Source organism: Carcharodon carcharias, chromosome 12, assembly GCF_017639515.1.
Source record: "Carcharodon carcharias isolate sCarCar2 chromosome 12, sCarCar2.pri, whole genome shotgun sequence".
In the NCBI taxonomy this organism is placed as follows: Eukaryota; Metazoa; Chordata; class Chondrichthyes; order Lamniformes; family Lamnidae; genus Carcharodon; species Carcharodon carcharias.
This window is the reverse complement of record NC_054478.1, coordinates 30,152,528-30,170,308: the sequence shown is the minus strand read 5'-3', so window position 1 is coordinate 30,170,308 and position 17,781 is coordinate 30,152,528. Positions and strand designations below refer to the sequence as shown.

At 40.5% G+C, this 17,781-nt stretch overlaps 1 protein-coding gene across 6 annotated transcripts in view; it reads right to left on the bottom strand.

The window, feature by feature from the left end:
- The window catches only part of ptpn4a (protein tyrosine phosphatase non-receptor type 4a), a 404,635-nt gene that overhangs the window by 202,244 nt on the left and 184,610 nt on the right, over positions 1-17,781 (bottom strand). For all 6 annotated transcript variants that reach the window (XR_005944523.1, XM_041200092.1, XM_041200091.1 and 3 more), the window contains one exon: positions 14,147-14,235. Coding sequence is in view for 5 of the 6 variants with exons in the window: in XM_041200092.1 (XP_041056026.1) it covers positions 14,147-14,235 (89 nt within the window). In the remaining variant the exon portion in view is untranslated. The remainder of the gene's footprint in view (positions 1-14,146; positions 14,236-17,781) is intronic.

The window sequence follows — 17,781 nt, the reverse complement described above, 5'->3', positions numbered from 1 at the left end:
ATTGGCAATCATGGACCTCCATGTCAATCATGCTCTAGAGGTGTGAATCATCTTTGTTGCTGGTACACTCATTAGTTTGCGAGGCTTTTTAAAAAGATTGTTCTTTGTCGATCTTGATCTCTTTTACCATCAATCTTTGCTATCAGCATCAGACTTTCTAAATCATGGTTCCTTATTATGTGCCCAAGAAATTCCAACTCTCCCTTCTTGATCTTGGTCAAGAGCTCTTTTGGTCTCAGATTTTACTGGCAGCTCTTCATTGGCAGTGTGACATGTCCAAGATAACTCCATTATTTGCCTCAAAGACCACAACTCTGCATTGCTTCACTGATTGTCCAACACACTTCCATATGTCAAAATTGATGTGATGTAGCATTCCAGAATTCTCAGTTTTGTTTTCATGGCTAATTTTGAGTTGATTGTAATCTATTTAATTTTTTGAGACGCATCTTTGACCATTCCAATCCTTTGTCTTATTTCTTGATTGCACTCTCCGTCCAATGTTAACATAATTCCTAGATAAAAAATGTGTCTACCCGTTTGATCTTTTCATTCTTAACTGTGATCTTACATTGATATGATTTACTTTTTGGAAGCTACTAGGCATTTTTTGTTTTACAATTTATGCTCAGCCCTTTCTTCTCACTTTCCCTCACTATTCTACCCAAAATTTTTTGCAGTTTCTCTTCAGAGTTGGCAATAAGAATGGTGTAATTGGCATAAATTACATTATTAAGGTTGTAACCTTCAACTAATAAACCCAGGAAGGTCTTCAATCTCTCTCAGAATATTTTCACTGTACAAATTGAATAAATCTGGGAGAAAACACACCCATCTGACCCCTCTTTTAATATTCACAAAAATCCCTCAGATCATTCTCAACTTTTACAGCTGCAGTTTGTTCCCAATAAAATTTCTTACCACTAAGACCTTTGCCATCGAGATCAAGAGACTCTAACATGCGCATCAGTTCTTCATGTTTTCACCTTATCAAATGCCTTACTATAATCAATGAAACACATGAAATACATCTTTTTTAATCTCAGTGGCTCTGATAGTATGCGTACCATAAAGATAGCATTTCTTGTCCCTCTACCTTCTGTAAATCCACACTGAAAAGCTGAAATTTCAGGCTTTATCTTGTTCCTGTCCCTATTCATCAGTACTCAAAAGGGATCCTAGTTGTCTGATTAGCAGTGTTGGAATCATCAAAAAGCACCATTCCAATTATAGAAAAGAGAAAGAAACAAAATTGGATGACAGATGAAATATTGGATCTGATACAGCACAGAAGAAAGATAAAGCAAATAGATCACTGAAAATATCAGGAATTGGATAAAAGGATCAAATAAAAATGTGTTGACGAGAAGGAAAAGTGGTTGTACAAAAATATGAAGGAATAGAAAAATGTAAAAACACAGACTCAAGAACAATGCATAACGACATTAGGGAAATTACAGGAAAAGTTGGGTCCACATCTGGTTGCTGCATCAAAGGGAAACATGGGGAAGACATGGAAAGGGACCAAGTGTTTGCAAGGACTGACTACACATACGACTTAATTGAGAACAGACAAGAAAAGTGAACAATTAAGAAAACATGAATGGTCCAAAGATCATGAAAGATGAAAAAGCACAGCAAAAACAATAAAGCCAAAGAGAAATAGTCAATGAATAAATTAAAAGTTTAGAAGACTCCAGAATAGACAAAAAGACTCTCATCCTTAACGAAGTTTACAACATGGGAGAAATCTCAGAAGACTTGAGCAAATCAATACTTATTATGCTTCCTAAAAAACCTGGAGCAATTGAATGCGAACTCCATCTTTCTAGTACTAAACCAATTTTCAATCGTTCTGTGCCATTAAATCCTTGGCTATTTATCTTCTTCATAAGCTTCAATGGAAAATTTCATTAAACAGCTGATGAAAATCCATGTAATCTGATCCACTAGATAGACGTCATGCTCCAAGCTCAAATGATATTAGGTCATCATTGACTGAAGCTAGCATTCAGACTTCGTTCTGAACAGGCAGAAAGTCAGATTTTTATGAAACTTTAATAAGCCAGTACTTGACATTGAAGGTATGAGGCAATTGTCTGCATTTACACCAAGATGTTAAAATAAAAATTGAGAATTTTACTTTTGCTTATCTACATTATTCAGTATAACTGTCATTTTACACAAGTTCCCACATCTACCGAGACCCTTATGAAGCAAATTAGGGTTTCCCCTAATTTGAATATTTAAGTCAGTTTTTCAACATGTCCTTTTAGTCTACTAGAAGATCGGACACCTTGGAAACTGCATCCCTCTTGCACCAAAATCACATTTTCAATTAATTCAGTAAACTGTAATAATCTGGAACTGACTGCCTACGAGGGTGGTGTAAGTGGAGGCAATGAGTGATTTCAGGCAAATAAACTTATTGTGCTATGGGAATATAGCAAGGGAATAGGGCTGATTGGATTGTTCTGCAGAGAGCAGACATGGGCTAGATGGGCCAAATGGCCTCCTTGTGTTGTAAAGGCTGTCTAACTTGTGACACAAAAAGCCATGAAAGAGCTTCCCAAACTATTTTCTAATGTGGCTTGAAAATTAATGTGGCTCCAGAAGCCAACAAAAACAAAACAGCAATAAAGTAGCATATTAACATTCAGGGTATAATTAAAGTTCACATATCATAGATCAGCATAATACATTGTATAAATATGAAAACTGTTTATAAAGCACTTTGTAAAAATGTTATTTTATGTGCTCATGTGGATTTCAGCCAAGCTCTGCACAAGACTCAATGAAGTCTCTCTTCCTACCTCCCTCATGCACAAATGTAACCAGCCTTCTCTCCCCACCACGTCTTCCCAACCTCCGTCCCCTCTACACACAGCAGCCCCACTTCCCAGCATCCCTTCCCCCTAGTCATTCAGTCACTCAGGAACCCCTTTTCCAAACCCCCTCCCCCCAAATCACTCACCAAGCAGTTCCCCTTCGTAACCCCGTTCCCCATTCAGCAAACCCTCTTGCCAACTGCCTTCCACCCCCACACACACTCATTGGTCCCTCTCCCCTCCCCGCTTTTGGCCTGGTTGCTAATGCCTGCAGAGAAGAGTTGCTACCCTGGGGTAAGGAGTCTGTTAGGCAGACAGAAACAAAACAAGTCACGTTTGAAGTTCACAGAATCACATAGTACAGAAGAGGCCCTTCATCCCATCGAGTCTGCACCGACACGTGAGAAACACCTGACCTACCTACCTACCTAAACCGTTTTACCAGCACTTGGCCCATAATCTTGAATGTTATGACGTGCCAAGTGCTCTTCCAGGTACTTTTTAAAGGATGTGAGGCAACCCGGTTCCACCACCCTCCGAGACAACACATTCCAGACCATCACCACCCTCTGGGTAAAAAAGTTTTTCCTCACATCCCCCCCTAAACCTCCTGCCTCTAACCTTGAACATACGTCCCCTCATGACTGACCCTTCAATTAAGGGGAACAGCTGCTCCCTATCCACTCTGTCCAAGCCCCTCATAATCTTGTACACCTTGATCAGGTCGCCCCTCAGTCTTATCTGCTCCAACTAAAACAACCCAAGTCTATCCAACCTCTCTTCATAACTTAAATGTTTCATCCCAGGCAACATCCTAGTGAATCTCCTCTGCACTCCCTTCACTGCAATCACATCCTTCCTATAATGTGGCGATCAGAACTGCACACAGTACTCCAGCTGTGGCCTCACCAACGTTCTATACAACTCCAACATGACTTCCCTATTTTATCAATCGAGGAATAGATTACAAAAGGTAAGTGTCCCAAATGCCTTTTTCACCACCCCAAAAACATGCCCCTCCGCCTTCAGAGATCTATAGGCACACATGCCAAGGTCCCTTTGTTCCTCAGAACTTCCTAGAGTCATGCCATTCATTTAATAATTCCTTATCAAATTACTCCTTCCAAAGTGTATCACCTCACACTTTTCAGGGTTAAATTCCATCTGCCACTTATCTGCCCATTTAACCATCCCGTCTATATCTTCCCGTAGCCCAAGACGCTCAACCTCACTGTTAACCACCCGGCCAATCTTTGTGTCACCCACAAGTTTACTAATCCCACCCCCCATATAGTCATCCAAGTCGTTTATATAAATGACGAATAATAGGGGACCCAGCACAGATCCCTGTGGTACACCACTGGACACGGGCTTCCAGTCACTAAAGCAGCCTTCTGTCAACACCCTCTGCCTCTTACAACTAAGCCAATTTTGAATCCACCTTATCAAATTACCCTGTATCCCATGTGTATTTGCCTTCTTTATAAGTCTCCCATGTGGGACCTTGTCAAAGACTTTGCTGAAATCCATATAAACTACATCAACTACACCACCCTCATCTACACTTTCAATGCGAGAAGTATAACAGGCAAGGCAGATGAGCTTAGAGCTTGGATTAGTCCTTGGGACTATGATGTTATTGCTATTACAGAGACTTGGTTGAAGGATGGACAGGATTGGCAGATAAATGTTCCAGGATTCAGATGTTTCTGGCAGGATAGAGAAGGATATAGAAGAGGTCGGGGAGATGCATTACAGATTAAGGAGAACATCACAGCTGTACGACAGGAGGACACCTTGTTGGGCTCATGCAATGAGACAATATGGGTAGAGCTCCAGAATAGGAAGGGTGCAGTCACAATGTTGGGGGTTTACTATAGGCCTCCCAATTGCCAGCAGGAGATTGAGGAACAGTTACGTAGGCAGATTTTGGAAAGATGTAGCAGCAATAGGGTTGTTGTGGTGGGTGATTTTAACTTTCCCAGTATTGACTAGGAATCACTTAGTGCTAGGGGTCTGGATGGTGCAGAATTTGTAAGGTGCATCCAGGAGGGCTTCCTGAGACAATATGTAGATAGTCCAACTAGGGAAGGGGCAATACTTGGTATTAAGGATTGAACCCGGCCAGGTGGTCGAAGTTTCAGTAGGGGAGCGTTTCAGGAAAAGTGACCATAATTCAGTAAGTTTCAAGGTAATGGTGGATAAGGATAACAGGAGTCCTTGGGTTAAGGTGCTTAATTGGGGGAAGGCTAATTGTAACGATATTAGGCAGGAACTGTGGAATCTAGACTGGAGGCGGATGTTTGAGGGCAAATCAACAACTGAATGTGGGGGGCTTTCAAATGTCAGTTGATAAGAATTCAGGACCGACATGTTCCTGCTAGGATGAAGGATAAGTATAACAAGTTTCAGGAACCTTGGATAACGAAGGAGATTAGTCAAAAAGAAAAGGGAAGCATTCATAAGAGCTAGAAGGCTGGTAACAGATGAATCCCATGGAGAATATAAAGAAAGTAGGAAGAAACTTAAGCAAGGAGTCAGGTGGGCTAAAAAGGGTCATGAAAAGTCATTGGCAACCAGAATTAAGGAAAATCCCAAGGCCTTTTATACATATGTAAAAAGCAAGAGGGTAGCCAAGGAAATGGTGGGCCCACTCAGGGACAGAGGTGGGAATCTGTGTGTGGAGCCAGAAGAAATGGGAGAGATACTAAATGAGTACTTCTCATCAGTATTCACCAAAGAGAAGGAATTAGTGGTCGATTTGTCTAGGGAAGTGTGTGTAGATAGCCTGGATCATGTTGAGATCAAAAAAGAGGTGTTAAACGTCTTGAAGAATATTAAGGTGGATAAGTCCCCAGGGCCAGATGGGATCTACCCCAGAGTACTGAGGGAGGCAAGGGAGGAGATTGCTGGGGCCTTGACAGAAACCTCTGTATCCTCACAGGCTGCGGGTGAGGTCCCAGAGGACTGGAGAATGGCCAATGTTGTTCCATTGTTTAAGAAGGGTAGCAGGGATAATCCAGGAAATTACAGGCTGGTGAGCCTTACGTCAGTGGTAAGGAAATTATTGGAGAAGATTCTTCGCGACAGGATTTACTACCATTTGGAAGCAAATGGGCGTATTAGTGAGAGGCAGCATGGTTTTGTGAAGAGAAGGTTGTGTCTCACTAACGTGATTGAGTTTTTCGAGGAAGTGACAAAGATGATCGACGATGGAAGGGCAGTGGATTTTATATACATGGATTTCAGGAAGGCCTTTGACAAGGTCCCTCATGGCAGACCGGTACAGAAGGTAAAGTCACACGGGATCAGAGGTGAGCTGACAAGATGGATACAGAATTGGCTTGGTCATAGAAGACAGAGGGTAGCAGCGGAAGGGTGCTTTTCTGAATGGAGAGCTATGACTAGTGGTGTTCTGCAGGGATCAGTGCTGGGACCTTTGCTGTTTGTAGTATACGTAAATGATTTGGAGGAAAATGTAACTGGGCTAATTAGTAATTTTGCAGACGACACTAAGGTTGGAGGAGTTGCAGATAGTGAAGAGGACTGTCCAAAGATACAACGGGATATAGATCAGTTGGAGACTTGGGCGAAGAAATGGCAGATGGAGTTTAATCCGGACAAATGCGAGGTAATGCTTTTTGGAAGGTTTAATACAGGTAGGAATTATACAGTAAATGGCAGAACCCTTAAGTGCATCGATGGGCAGAGGGATCTGGGTGTACAGGTCCACAGGTCACTGGAAGTGGCAATGCAGGTGGATAAGGTAGTCAGGAAGGCATATGGCATGCTTGCATTCATCGGCAGGTATATTGGGTATAAAAGCTGGGAAGTCATGCTGCAGCTGTGTAGAACCTTGGTTAGGCCACACTTGGAATATTATGTGCAATTCTGGTTGCCACATTACCAGAAGGATATGGAGGCGTTGGAGAGGGTGCAGAGGAGGTTTACCAGAATGTTGCCTGGTCTGGAGGTTATTAGCTATGAGGAGAGGTTGGAGAAACTCAGATTGCTCTCACTAGAGCGACGGAGATTGAGGGGGCGACTTGATAGAAGTTTACAAAATTATGAGTGGCATGGACAGAGTAGATAGTCAGAAGTTTTTTCCCAGGGTGGAAGAGTCAATTACTAAGGGACATAGATTTAAGGTGAGAGAAGAAAACTTTAGCGGAGATGTGCGGGGCAAGTTTTTTTACACAGAGTTTTGTGAGTGTCTGGAATTCACTGCTAGAGGAGGTGTTGGAAGCAGGTACGATAGTGGTGTTTAAGAGGCAGCTTGACAAATACATGAATAGGACGGGAATAGAGGGATACAGACCCCGGAAGTGCAAAATGTTTTAGTTTGACAGGCAATATGATCAGCGCAGGCTTGGAGGGCCGAAGGACCTGTTCCTGTGCTGTACTTTTCTTTGTTCTTTGTGCACACCTGGTCACCTCCTCAAAAAATTCAATCAAATTTGTTAGGTCTGACCCCCCTCTGACAAAATCATGCCAACTATCCCTGATCAAATCTTGCCTCTCCAAGTGGAGATAGATTTGCTCCTTCAGAATTTTCTCCAATAGTTTTCCTACCACTGACATGAGACTCACTGGTCTGTAATTCCCCGGCTTATCTCTACAACCCTTCTTAAATAGCGGAACCAGGTTAGCTGTTCTCCAATCCTCTGGCATCTCCCCCGTGGCCAGAGAGGAATTAAAAATTTGGGTCAGAGCCCCTGCAATCTCCTCCCTTGCCTCCCTCAGCAGTCTGGGACACAAATCATCCGGACCTGGAGATTTGTCCACTTTTAAGCCTGCCAACACCTCCAATACCTTGTCACTCTCTATATCACTCACAGGTTGCCACTCATCTTCCTGGCTTAGCCATACAACCTTCCAGTTTTTCCCATACTCTGGAGACAGTCTTTGCCAGCCTCCTCCAAGACGACACAAACATCCTGGGCCTGCTCGGCACTAGCTGCTCAAAGTCTTTTCTGAAGTCAAAGAGAATCTAGGGCTCACTGCCCGCCCAATGCTGTTTGGCAGGATTGTCCCAATAGAGCCTCCAGGCTGTGCAGTCTGCTCCACACATTTGCCATTGCTGCTCGGAGGGGGTTTGTGACGCCAAACGTGACTCCTGCGACCCCTTTGGGGATCGCGACCCTCAGTCTAAGAACCCTGTACCACCAACATACAAAAATGTGCAGACATTTTCTGAATTGGGATAGTTTTCTTGTCTTTCCTCCTCGTGGATTTCCATTTTTCTCAGATTTGGGAAATGGAAGATAAGGTGCACAGATCAGCTTTAAATGTAAATATTTTGCTGCATGCTTACAAAAGCAGCAGCTGAATACTAGCGTGTCAAGCAACATTTTACAAGACGTAAAAACAGAAAATGCTGGAAATACTCAGCAGCTCTGGCAGCATGTGTGGAGAGAGAAACGATTAACAACTCGTGTAGATGACCTTTCGTCAGAATGAAGGCCATCAGAAGTTCACTGACCTGAAACATTAATTCTTTCTCTTTCCACAGTTGTTACCAACCTGCTGAATAGTTCCAGCTTTTTTATTTCAGATTTTCATCATCTGCAGTATTTTTCCTCTGCACTAACATTTTACAAAATTTTGTTTGAAATTTATTTTAGAATCTCAAATAATGCTATGTAATCTGCATTTAAACAGATTAAAAAATAATGCAGACTAAGATAACATATTAAGTCAATCTCTAATTCAGCTGTCTGCAGATTTAAAACCAGTGGGCAAGTCCAAATCTTGGGTGGCAATCATTACACTGTTCTGACATAAGGCAGAATAGAATGCATTCTACCCAGAAGGAAAGGAATCACATTGACATGTCATTAACAGGATGATAATATAATTAAGAGATCAAGCCTCAAGACATGCCAGCAAAACAAAGGGTTCAACCTAAAACTAATAACTTGGACGATGTAATAATGAAAGGGTTCCCAAATCCTCAGGCAATTCATGGTTCTTATAACTGCTACAGAACAAATGAAACAAAGTGAATGTAGTTAAGTTGAAAAGATTATATAAGTGAGTGCACTACTTGTTATTAGAGGTCATAAGTATCCTATTATTGACTTACAGCCTATTTTCAAGTACAAGTTTAATCTTGAAAGGATAACATGAACTCTTTAAATTAACACAAACATGATCAGATTTTTAAAATATTTTTCTAAAAAAGCAAATGCTCACGTTCTATAAAATGTTTTATATTCTTTAACAGGCAAACATTTTTTATTGAAGTATTTTAAGGTCAAAGAAATTGGAAAGAGCTGCATAATAAAAGTGGAACAATTGTCTAGTAAAGCTTTCTGGAAATACATTCTCAAGTTTTTTGTTCTGCCTATTACCTAGGTAAAAGATACTGTGCCTAAAGGATGCAACAATAAGACTCCTTGTGTTTACTGCATATCCTGTGTTCACATGAATTTCTCATCTTTCAGAAGGTGAACTGATAAATACCATGTGAGAGAAAACCATTGTAAAAAGAATGCAGTTGCTTGGTTTGCTAAGTACAAGACTGAATTCTTTTCTTCTCCAAATAAAATTCTGACTATTCCAAGATTACTCCCTGTAATATGGAAAACAACATGCTGGATCAATTCCTGTTCATGGGTTTGATTCAATTTACAGACTCGCAATCACTGAAGCTAGGCAGGAGGTAACTTTAGAAATGAGTACTCTCCCTGTTTGATTGTTCCCCAATTAGACTTCAGACTAACTGATTCTTTCCGGCTCGAGAGGGAACCAGAATCTTTCTGCACTGTGTTGGGAATTGGTTCATTGCGTTGCCAAGCAAAGAGTAACCTTCCCCATCCTCCCACACTCCCTTCCCCTCTCCAAACAAATGCCACATCACCTGACCTGCTAGGATTCCTGTTAACTCCTGTTAATAATCTCATTGTCTTAAACTAGTATGATGCATGAAAAACAGTTACTATTTCTTCTGGACTCAGTTAGCTAATCTAATTTGCATTCCCAATACAGCTTTTGAGGAGTTTTAAATCATCATGCACCAAATTTCAGTTGGCATAATATAAATTAACCCATAACTTGCTCTAAATGTGATAAAATGAGTGGTTATGAATTAACAACGTAACACTCTCGTAAATGCACACTCAACCCATAGACAGATGAACAGAAGCATTTTCTGCTAAGTTTGTTCAAAACTCTTCACTAACGATATTTGACTTGTCTAGTAATTAAGGCATAAACATTCTGTATGTTGTAATGAAAAGGGAATTGAGAAGGCGGGCCCCAATAAGTAGTTCAAGCACAATTCAATATGGTTTGAGGAAACAGAAAACACATTGTAAGAACTGGGGAATGAATTTACAGGTACTTGCAAATAAATATATTCCCAGCCAAATTAGGCACAAAAATCAACAAGCAGGTATCGAATAAATGGAAAATCATCAAATGAGATCTCCAAATATTACTGCTGAGAATGAAGGACCAGAAGCAAACTTCTTAAAGGCTTTGGTAGAGGGCGCTAACAAACCCATTTTCAACGCTGATACGGGTAGCTATCAAAGGCACACTGAAAGGAGTAAGTGAATTCAGGCAAATATATAACCTCCATGCTGATGTTGGAAGTTTAACTCAGTATGACAATGAGTGGGGGTTCTGGGTTTAGGGGAAGAGCTCTGGTCAATAGTCTTGTGAGAGGCATTATTGAAAATCGAGTAAATCTTTTGATAGCCATGGGCGTTATACATTGAAAGCTGCAGGAAAGTCAAGACTCCAGTATATAAACATTATGCAAGTAAAAAAATTAATATTTAGGAGGAATTCAGCATTCCACAAAAAGACTGAAAGAGACTAACAATTTATGAGAATTCCCTCAGAAATTATTTGCCCACTTAATTTGATACAATTACAAAAATATCTCTGCTATAAACCATCGACTGAATGATAACGGCAACATCTGTGTCACATGAAGCCTACAGAGGTAACTAGACCAGACCTTTTCATTATTGATTGCATTGATTCAATAGTAATTCTCAAAAGGAAATTGGGTAAATGCTTGGAAGAGGAAAAAAAATGCAGGGCAAGGCAAGTGAGTGGGAATAATTGGATAGCTCCTTCAGAGAGCTGGCACAGGCATAATGGGCCAAATGTTCTCCTCTGCTGTATCATTCTATGAAATCCAATCACTGATCAGTAATCAATAAAGCAACCACAATCCCAAGCTAGAACACTGCATCTGGAGAGTCAAAGTCTGAAGCTGTATAGTGCAGGCTAATTTTGATTACTGCATTGAGTTCTGGTCACTAAGGCAGAAGGCATACAACTTAGTCCTGGAATGGGATATAAAGCCACAAGACAATTTTTACTATCTAAAGACTAGTTAAAGATGAGAAAATCCTAGCTGTGATGATCCTCCCGTGAGAGGAATTCAAGGTAGAGCAGAAATACTTCAAAATAAATACATCTGCACAAGATAGCATTTGTATAAACCAGCAAAATGCAAGTTTTTGAGGGATGCCAGGAAGTCAAGAAGCACTTCACACAGTGATTAATACCTGGAATTTTCATGCACGTAGAACAGTGGAGGGAGTTGGATGCAGTGATGGGATGGGGAGGGGAGAGGGCAACACAAGTTTTATTAGAAAAATGAAAAAGAGTCAAAATACCTCATTTGTACTCAAAAGTTGCGACACTGGAAGACTGGTGGATGCTAGAAAGGCCGCATGACTTCAAAAGAATTGTGAGCTAAATATAATAACTTGGGAGTATATATATTGATGCTGAACTTCTTTTTGCTTGAGTTGCAATGATGGAGTTAAGGGAAAATATTAGGGTTAAATCAACCACTTGGAAATAAAATAAAATTTCTGTTATAAGAGCAATGTTAAAAAGTGAATCAATTTGAGTGGGGTGGAGGAAGGGTGGAAGACTCCTCTTATGTCTACGGTGCAGTTTGCATGTCTATTTAGTTTACTAGCAAGTTAAAAAGACATTTGACAAAATAGGTAGCAGCAACTAATGTTGCATTTTGCATTATAATTCTGAGCCAAATACTGCAATTGTAATTATAAAACACTACAGCACAGAAAGAAGTCCGGTCGTCCATCAAGTCTGCACAAGTTACCAGCTTTAATTCAATACTTCTCCTTACTCCCTTATTAAATATTCCTTTTTGTTTTTACAGAACTATTTCAAAATAAAGAATGGTCCCTGGTTTAGCAACTGTTTGCAGCAGAGAATTCCACATTCTAACTATGCCCACAATGCAACTGCTTTCTAATAATCCCTTGAATTATTTACATAATGCCACTACTTATATCAAGAAGAACCCAAGGAGCACACTCATTATTAAACTGAAATACAGCTTCTCAAATGCCAGAGCGCCCCATTACTATATAGTATGTTTATTACTGTTTAGATGTATATGAGCTTAGGAATTTATCCACTTTGAAACTGGCTGTAAGCACACAGATATGCAACGCTCAACTATGAAGCCTGAATCAGTAGAAGTCAGAGGAAGCCATGCTGAACATAAAGCACTATGAGCACAATAATAACAACCTGCATTTATATAGCAGCGTTAACATAGTTCACAGAAGCATAAGACAACAATTTTTGAAACACCTTAAGAATTGAGTCCAGTTCTGGTTTGTTTTTCTTATTCATTCATGGGATGTGGGCGGCGCTGGCTAGGCCATCATTTGTTGCCCATTCCTAATTGCCCTTAAGGTGGTGGTGAGCTGCCTTCTCGAACCGCTGCAGTCCATGTGGTATAGGTGCACCCACAGTGCTGTTAGGGAGGGAATTCCAGGACTTTGACCTAGTGACAGTGAAGGAAGGGGTGGAGCAGGTGAAGTCAGGATAGTAAGTGGCTTGGAGGGGAACTTCCAGGTGGTGGTGTTCTCATGAATCCATTACGCTCGTCTTTCCAGATGGGAGTGATCGTGGTTTGGAAGGTGCTGCCCAAGGAGGCTTTGTGAGTTTCTGCAGTGCATCTTGTAGATGGGACACCCTGCTGCCACTGTATGTTGGTGGTGGAGGACACGAATGTTTGTGGAAGGTGTGCCAATCAAACGGGCTGCTTTGTCCTGGATGGTGTCAAGATTTTTGAGTGTTGTTGCTGCTGCACTCATCCAGACAAGTGGAGAGTATTCCATCTCGCTCTTGACTTGTGTCAAGTCAAGATGCGATGGCGGACAGGCTTTGGGGAATCAGGTGGTGAGTTAATCACGACACGATTCCTAGCCTCTGACCTGCTCTTGTAGCCAGTATTTATATAGCTAGACCAGTACAGTTTCTAGTCAATGGTAGCAACCCCCAGGATGTTGATAGTGGGGTATTCAGCAATGGTAATGCCATTGAATGTCAAGCCCAACGCAAACTGGAGGAACAGCACCTTATCTTCCGAATAGGCACTTTACAGCCTTCCGGACTTAAGACTGAGTTCAACAATTTCAAATCATGAGCTCTATCCACAACCCCTTTTTTAATCCCTTTTTTAATATTCATTTTTTTTTTTAACCACTTATTTTTATTTATTTTCATTTTTATTCATTGTTTTATCCCCACCTTTTATCCTATTTTCGATCTTTATCCCCCACCACCGTCCCCTCCCCTCACCCCACCCCTACAAGGGCCATGTGTCACTTGTTCATGTTGTTCTTTTCAGAGTGCTTACCCTGGTCCTGCTATTATCACATTCTGCTTTCTTACTTTAATGCCACTATCAGCACCTCCTTTAGCCCTTACCAATACCATTAACACCCCCTTTGTCCTTTTGTTCATGACATCTTCGTCAATCTCTCCTTTGCCCCCACCTATCACTGGCCATCTATCCAGCTTCACCTGCTCCACCCCACATAATCAGTATAATTTTCATCACATTTTTACTTCTCTTTCGCTCTGAAGAGTCATACGGAGTCTAAATGTTAACTCTGTCTTATATAATACTATTCTAATGCACTTCCTAAATATTTATCACATTGAGATCTAGTTTAAAAATAATGCACTGACTTGACTTACTTGCTAGAAAAATGTTATAAATTAAGCATAATATATAAATGATCTTATAATTTAGGGGTACTAATTTGCAAAGAGATTCTTTTTGGTTTCTTTGCAAACTTTCCAATAGAGGATCCCAAAAAAAACAAGCATGTTTATTTTTTTTTAATACCACTAACTTTTGTTTGATATTAAGCCTTTAATGCAGAATAATATCCCAAGATTCTTTAGGCAGGCATAACAAAAAATGGATGTCAGCCAAAGGAAGAAAGATTAGGAAGGGTGATCAAAAAGTTTGGACAAAGGCAGGTTTTAAGAAGATCTGAGAAGCAGAAAGCTCTTACCATGGAAAGTAGTTAATTCGTACCCTGCTCTTGTAAATTACAATCCCACTTGACAGCACACCAATCATAATTTCTGTGTTGCTTTGATCCTAAAAAATAAAGAGATAACTTCATGTCAAGCTTTGTGTGTAACTGATGGTAAAGATTGTACGCATAATATCTATAGACCTTGCCTTTAAGTGCTTTACCTCTAAATGGATTATCTTTCACCCCATACTTGTAAAATCATGGAATTAGCAAAATTATAAACAGCGGCCAGAACCAAAGCTGTCTCTTTTTTCAGCAATACTCAAGCTCTGTACTACCGAGTGGCTAAAAGATGGAAGCGTACTACACTGCAGTTAATGTGCAACACTGGATAGTTCACATTCATTTTGGCAGTTACAGCTTGTGCAAGTTTAAACTATTTTGTTGCTTTAAAAATAAGAGGATGGGAAAATCTGGCATTCCATATTGCAACCAAACAAAGGTGTTAATGGATGACGAGGAAAGATACCACATTCCCTTTACTCCTGAGATAAAGGTTCAATTTTCTTCAGTGGATAGAATTGTGCTATATCCTAGTTTCATCAAATATATAATACAAAAGAATAGTATAGTCTTACACAGGATATATTCTTTGAGAATCCCGGGCAAGTCAAAAAAGGTAGTGAAAAGCTGTCCTCCCCTGCCAACCAGAAGGTTGGCTACAGACACTGAATTTGTAGTAACTTCTTGTTTTTGAGGCCAGAAATAACATTGTCTCTGAATAATGCAGAATATTAAATTGCATTGATTCTCAAACTTGCTAGCTTTGTTCCTGCTCAGGATGCATGCTGCATCTTATGATGTGTTATCTTTACCAATGCTGAATTCCATCCCTTTAATCTGACTACTCTCAAGTTCTTGCTCCATATCCTTCACAGATACCAACTTCCTTCTGTAGAAACAACTGGGATAACCCAGGCTGCCTGAAGTTCAAGGTCAAGAATCATGAGCTATGTAAAGAGGCCCTATACCGAATGAAGCCACCTCCAAATGGGGTCCCATCTGAAGGAGCTGTCAGTCACTCAGAAGAAACAGAAGTAGGGATCACTTATACAGCTAACCATGTTCAACCGTGAAGAATTGTTTTATGGACCTTATAAAATCAAATAACTGCTTAAAACTAAACTAGACTAAAATTAAACACCATGGACTTTAGATTAATCTGTACATCAATCAGTGTGTTTCGTCAACTCGAAAATTCAGTGTATTGAAAGTATTGACCATTAGCCACATGTATTCATTCCTGTTTGAAATTTTAACCACTGATGCCTTTTGCACAATGGTCTCATTAAAATACACAACACTGACAATGAGTTAAGGTTATAATTTAATTTTAGTTTACAATATAACTGCATTTCTGTAGATCAAATTCAGTACTTCGATCTGTTCGTATAAATGGTGTCAAATATATAGTGAATATTCAAATTTCCCTCACCAAGATCACTTGCAAATAGATATCATTTTTTTTTTAAGATGTGGCTTTGGTGTTTGAGAGAAGGGGGCTTTACAATAGTCTGATGACCATCTAATGATGGTCAACTCACTCGTGGCTAATTGAGGATTCAAATTTAGCTAATCCCATTTCTGCTTTGTAAATTAAAATACATAGGCCAGGATTTTACATTCAGCGTGCGGGGGCGGGCCCGACACACTGGAACATAAAATGATGCGCGATAACGTCGGGCGTGCGTCTCTACGTCATTGCGCTGTCTCACGATATTCTGTTCGGTGGGCATGCACCAGAGTCGGCTACACGCCTGCCGTTAATTGAAAGGCCTATTAAGGCCATTAACGTATGAATTTACTCCAAATTTACGCTGCCCATCTAACCTAATGGTTGGTGGGCTGACGAAAAGGCCATGCGGCCTTTACGTTCTTTAGGAAACCTCATCCACAAGCAGGATGAGGTTTCCTGAAGCTTTTACAAATTGAAAAAATTTTTTTGAAAAATAAAAACATGCCCCATCTAATGTGATACAGTCACGAGAGGACGTTTCATTAAATTTTTCAAACTTTTTAATAATTTCTTTAAAAAGCGCTTCAATCTCCGAGGCAGCTCCATGCCTCGGGGAGATTGAAGCTGGACCTGACTCTTCCTCCTCCCCCCACCCGCACAGGTAGCACTCATCTCTACTGCTTGCGATCCACGCAGGGTGGGCCTTAACTGGCCCGCCCACGTGAAATCGTGGTGCTGAGCTGATTGCAGGCCGCGGTTGGCTCCGCGTCCACCCCTGCCTGCTCCCCACGCAGGAAAAATTCAGGCCATAGATAATATTGTTGGGAATTGAATCTCAACACTCATATTTGTACAGCATGTGCAATTGCATTTTAACCTTTTTGGGTGCTTTGCAAACATGTAGCTCATGGTTCATGTTAATATTTGAGGGGTAATGTTTAGTTCAGGGAAGATTATTGTTGTGAAGGTAATTAAAATGTTGGGCTTTAACAATTACCAGAACACCTAAAGAAATGGCAGTTCAGAAGGTTACCCATGTTTGTTTAATAGAGTCAGAATACAAGAGCTAGAGCTATAAAACAACAAGTGGGTTTACTTAGCTGGAGAAATTGTAAATGAGGGGTAAATGGCTTAGAAGTCGGTTTGAGGATAGACCAGAGCAGGCTGTTGTCACGAAGATGGGCGGAGCTTGGGAAGGCTCTCTGTTTTCAATTTATCTGGGTGTTTGCTGTGAGAGGTTTTTAGTTGCAGGTTGGAACTTGTGTGGTTTTCAGCTTGCAACTCATGTGGTTTGCAGCTCATTGCGAGAAATTAGCTAAAGTACATGACAGTTAGGCAGACCTGCACTGGAAGCTGAGTAAAACCCAAACTTCTTCATTGATTACATGGAAGGCGGGTTTGATTTAATCTCAGTTTGAACCTTGTGAGGAACAGAGGCTGGAGGGCTGCCTAGTTTGTAGCCAGTGGAAGGATCTACAGTGGACCTCACAGTGTCTTATTGCAAAAGAAAATAACCAGATTAGTTTGCAAGTATTGGAAATGTAACCAGAACAGGGACTGAGACCTCCACAGTCAAAAGATGGTAAATGAAAGTTTTATCTCCGAGAATAGCTGGAGCTGAGGAGAATTCTCTAGAGGACTGTGGCATATCTTATGGGTGGTCCCCATGAAGTAAATAACATTGATGCATCTTACAAGGGAATTCTGGGAGGAAGTAGGAAGTAAACCTGAATGCATAACATATACAGTTATAAGCCATAGTATTAAGTTAATAGTGCTTGTTTTATTTGCGTCTTTCATATACAATAAAGTGTTTTGTTAAAAAAGTGAAATCTGTGGCATAGTTCTACTGATTAAAATAAGGTATTCCAACTTATTTTTTTAAATGTTAATTGTCCTTAACAAGATCATAACAGTGCATTTGTTGAGAAAGTGGTAAGGTGAACAGCAGTGTGTGCAAGTCTTTTTTGATCAGTGTGTATGCTTTACTTGGTTACTGAATGGTGTTAGATATTTGTGAAATAAATACAAACTTGAAGTACTTTACTGCTATTGTGCTACTAAAATTAGCACGTGGCTAAACAGTGCAGCAATAGCCACACCTGTGGATAGACAGCAATTTCTATTGGACAACACTGGTCTAACCAAGAAT